This window comes from Cnephaeus nilssonii (genome assembly GCF_951640355.1).
Source record: "Cnephaeus nilssonii genome assembly, chromosome: X".
NCBI classification, from domain to species: Eukaryota; Metazoa; Chordata; class Mammalia; order Chiroptera; family Vespertilionidae; genus Cnephaeus; species Cnephaeus nilssonii.
In genome coordinates, this window is record NC_137071.1 from 126,910,285 (window position 1) to 126,915,311 (window position 5,027).

Consider the following 5,027-nt stretch of genomic DNA (forward strand, 5'->3'; position numbering starts at 1 on the left):
AAAAAGAAAGAAAAATAACAGTTGAATGAGTGAATAAATGAATGCGTGACATGCATTCCAAAGGTTTCCACAACCTCCCAGCGTTTCCCATCACAAGAAGTACCTCCTTATTTAGAGCTGGCGGGGGGGGGGGGGGGGAGGGGGGGCGGCGGGGGCTGAGCCCCCTGGGGTGGGGCACAGGGAACAGAAATGAATGAGTCCCACCTGGTGGGTTAACTGCTAATTAGGGAGACAATGCCGAAAACAATGGGGGGAAATGCAGTGTGGTGGAGAAAACAGTGGGGCGGAGGGAGGGCTGCCTAGGGAAGGAAAATAAACTGGTGTTAAGGGAGACGAGGCAAACAACGCTTGGTTTGTCCAAATGAGTTTCTCAATTCAAATATGTATGAGAAAAATTACATGAATATACATTATGAACTGGCACCTTTAGAGGGTGGGTGGGTGGGAGGTAACCAACCAAGGACCTTGTATGCATGTATGCATAACCCGTGGACACAGACAATGGGGCGGTGAGGGCCTGGGGTGGGGGTGGCAGTGGGCTGGAGGGGGCCAATGGGGGGGAAAAGAGGACATATGTAATGCTTCCAACAATAAAGATTTCTTTTTTTAAAAAAGAAACTGACATCCTTAGAGTCAGATGCTGACAAATGGGATACACACACTTTTACCTGTGAGTGAGTTATTATACAAGTGGACATTATTACAAATGGCTTATTATTTGCCAGGAATTCCAGGGCGTTTCGCTCGTCCCTTTGTCCCCTTCTCACGGCTCTCACCTTCTCAAACCCAGTTCCTCCACGGAGCATGCACCACTCAGTCGTATGTTCCCTTCCCTCCAGACTCCCAGCCCCCGTCCTTGCTCAGCCGGTTCTCTGGACAGTACAGGGCTCAACTCCCAAGAAGGATGAGACTATTGAGTGACTCGTATTTCTGTGCTCCCTCCACAGTGCTCGGGTCAGATCAAGAGAAAGGTAGCCTGGCCAGCGTGGCTCAGTGGTTGAGCATCGACCTATGAACCAACCAGGAGGTCACTGTTAGATTCCCGGTCAGGGCACATGCCCGGGTTGCGGGCTCGATTCGATCCCTAGTGTGGGGCGTGTAGGAGGCAGCCGATCAGTGATTCTCTCTCATCCTTGCTATTTCTTTTCTATCTCTCTCTCCCTCTTCTCTGAAATCAATTTAAAAAAATGTTTTTAAAAAGATAGAGAAAGGTATATATGTGTGTGATATGTAATGTACTGCTTCCTTATAAATATGTTTAGCCATCTGTCTGTCCCTCAGAGCAGAATGCAGAATGTCCCGGTCTAATAGTTTCAGATTTCACTGCTGCAGGTAGACATAACACCAGTTCCAGGCCAAATACCACACCTATCATCACCTGCTGGGCAGCCCGAGGGCAGGTGGATGAGCCAAAGAAATGTTTACAGGGAGTAGAATTAGAACTTCCACGAGAGGTTTCTGTTTCAGAATTTGGGAACTGTATAGAGTTTAATTCTTTATGCTCTTTTTGTGATCCCAAAAGGAAGACGACTCTCCTATTTTCATTTTGCTCTTCCCTCTGTAATATATCTTTGTTTCTTTGCTAATAAGAATAGATAGTGTATTTTTAATCAGGGAAAATAAAAGCAGTTTTTGGCACATTGCTTCAACATTGCAACTCCAAAACCAAATTATGGGAAATGGGAGAAGATCCCCCTTGAGTCCGTTATGAAATTCTTAGGATTTATAAGATATGGGTAAGGACTGATACATAGTTGCTGTCAGAAGTTGTTCTAGAATACACGAAAGTCAGATAAAGGAGGGATTGAGGGTCTGGATTCGGGATTGGTTGGTTTGCAGATCAAAGGCATTGCTCAAGGTCGAATTTGTTGTTTGCTATCTCTGGGAATTCGCTAGCCTTGGGAGAGGAGTCTGTCCAGGATTAGCAAGGCTCCAAAATGTCCAAGCATAAACCATAAAATACAGGGAAAAAATGCAGATAATTTAAAAAATGAGTAACACATACTTCAACTTCATTTTGAAACAGGAATTGGGGGGGGTAAAATAGGACAGGTTCAGGCAATTTTAGAAATTAAGGGGACCATGGGGAACAATAGGGAAGGGGGTGGGGGAGAACTCACATGTCCCTGTGAGGTTCAACTTTTTTATTTTTATTTTTATTTTTTTTAAATATATTTTACTGATTTTTCACAGAGAGGAAGGGAGAGGGATAGAGAGCTAGAAACATCGATGAGAGAGAGACATCAATCAGCTGCCTCCTGCACACCCCCCCTACTGGGGATGTGCCCGCAACCAAGGTACATGCCCTTGACCGGAATCGAACCTGGGACCCTCCAGTCCGCAGACCGACGCTCTATCCACTGAGCCAAACCGGTTTCGGCGAGGTTCAACTTTTTAAAAAATATTTTTTTATTGTTTAAAATATTACATATAGTAGTACATATATCTCCTTTTCCCCATTGACCTTCCCTCAGCCTCCCCTACCCCCTGTCGCATGCCCTCATCCCACCACCCCCAGTGCCTTGTGTCCATTGGTGTGCTTATATGCATGCATACAAGCCCTTTGGTTGATCTCTTTCCCTCCCTCCCCAACACTCCCCAGCCTTCCCGCTGTAATTTGACAGTCTGTTCCGTGCTTTACTGCCTCTGTATCTATCTTTTTATTCATCAGGTTATAATGTTCTTGAGGTTCAACCTTTAAGCCTAGGAGTTACTATAGTAACCAGACTAAGGGAATAGTGACCAATCAGAGGGGAGATCAAGGCACCAGGATCTGCAGTCTTGATAAACCACAGGGAAAAGGAAGTCCGTGGGACCCTTTCCCCCTCCCCACGTGGGAGTCCATTCTGTGGGACTCTTTCCCCCTCCCCACGTGGGAGTCTGTACTTGTTCTTCAATAAACTTCCACCTTTGCTATGCCACTTTCTGTCTGTGGATTCATTCTTCCATTCTGGCGGACAGAGAACCCGGGTTCCAGTCCAAATATTTCTTATCAATTTGCTTCGTTGTCACTTTTCTCACAGCAAGTTAGCGTTCTGTACAAAATAGATGGAAGTTGCTTTGCAAAAACAACAAAAAAAGTAGCTTTGATTTCAGAGAGGAAGGGAGAGGGAGAGCAAGATAGAAACATCAATGGCCCTAACTGGTGTGGCTCAGTGGATAGAGCGTCGGCCTGTGGACTGAAGAGTCCCAGGTTCGATTCCGGCCAAGGGCACGTACCTTGGTTGCGGGCACATCCCCAGTGGGAGGTGTGCAGGAGGCAGCTGGTCGATGTTTCTCTCTCATCGATGTTTCTGGCTCTCTATTCCTCTCCCTTCCTCTCTGTAAAAAATCAATAAAATATATATTTTTAAAAATCAATGATGAGAGAGAATCATTGATTGGCTGCCTCCTGCACACTCCCTACTGGTGATGGAGCCCACAACCTGGGCATGTGCCCTTGACCAAAATCGAACCCGGGACCCTTCATTCTGCAGGCTGACACTCTATCCACTGAACCAAACCAGCTAGGACTCCACCATTCCTTTTCATTCATGTCTCTGACACTCCACAAACTATACCTTTTGTTCTCATCAAATCATTTAAATACTGAAATTAGTATTAAACAATTCGATAACAAATGTTTCAAGATCTGCTTTACATCTCATATGTAACCCTATGGGGTAAACACTATTATTACCCCATTTTATTTTGTATTTGTAAAAAACATGTTTTATTGTTCTACCAGCGTAGCTCAGTGGTTGAGCGTCGACCCATGAACCAAGAGGTCTCTGGTTCGATTTCCGTCAGGGCACGTGCCCGGGTTGTGGGCTTGATCCCCAGTAAGGGGTCTGCAGAAGGCAGCTGATCCATGATGTTTCTCATGGATGTTTCTCTCTATCTCTCCCTTCCTCTCTCCTTAAAAATGCATAAAAACGTATTAAAAAATAAACTGTGATACGAGACAATGGCACAGTCTTCAGTTCTAGAAGGAAATGAATCATCAAGCTAGGAAAAGACAAGGTAGGAGGAACCGTAAACGCACATTACTACGTGAAAGAAGCCCATCTGAAGAGGCTACCTACTGTCTGATTCCAGCGACATGACATTATGAAAAAAAAGCAAAACTATGGAGACAGTAAAAACATCAGTGGTTGCCAGGGGTTACAGAGGAGAGAGGGACGAACAGGCAGAGCACAGGGGATTTTTAGGGCAGTGGAGATGCTATAATGATGGACACATGTCATGATGTATCTGTCCAAATCCATAGAATGAACCTTAATGGGAACCATGGACTTTGGATGATAATGATGTGTCAATGTTGGCTCATTGACCGTAACAAACGTACCACTCTGGTGCAGGTGTTGTTGCTGGTGGAGGGGGGGGGGGGGGGGGGGCTGTGCGTGTGTGGGTACAGGGAGTATATGGGAACCCTCTACAATTTCTGCTCAGTGTTGCTGTGTACCAAAAACTGCTCTTAAAAAGTCTACTTTATAAAAGATTCGAAACGACCATTTTATAGTCATTTTAGGCATATTGGCAATCTGAGATTATAAACAAGGTTGTGCTTTATCAATAAGGTTATGCTTATGATCAAGCAAAAACTCTGATTTGTAGCAAACTGTCCTCTCGGGAAAATCTTTTAAACGGTTAATTTGTGAGCATGGATCAAGCTGAATGACAATGCAATGCAGTGAAAAAACACTTTTCATCTGTCCTCTCCAAAACAGAGTAGTTAATGGTAAAAAGGGAGCCACCACTCTTCTGTCTTCTTCATTCCTTTCAGACCGACAAGAGCAATTCTTAAATTGTCTTTGATGGTATTTGTGTGACACCATTAATTCTTGTCACTCAGCGTTTTTTTCTTTCAGGTCTTTGCATGGGAAAAGAGGAGGAACAAAGAGAACCCCAGGCCGGGCCCTCTGAGTCTCCTCGGCCTTCTGTGAAATCAATGGCTTCCTAATTGGCCCACAGGTGGGGAGGAGCCCCCCCTGCTTCCCCTGACTCCCTGCCTCCCGCTGCTCCCCCGGGCCCCTCTTCCTGCGGCT

General features: G+C 45.3%; 1 protein-coding gene across 1 annotated transcript in view; it reads right to left on the bottom strand.

Annotated features, from left to right (window-relative positions):
* WAS (WASP actin nucleation promoting factor) overlaps positions 1-806 on the bottom strand; it is a gene marked incomplete at its 5' end in the record, with an annotated part of 7,522 nt that extends 6,716 nt beyond the window's left edge. The window contains one exon of the mRNA XM_079764643.1: positions 777-806. Coding sequence (XP_079620769.1) covers positions 777-806 — 30 coding nt within the window. The remainder of the gene's footprint in view (positions 1-776) is intronic.
* Between the last annotated feature and the right edge of the window lie 4,221 nt (positions 807-5,027).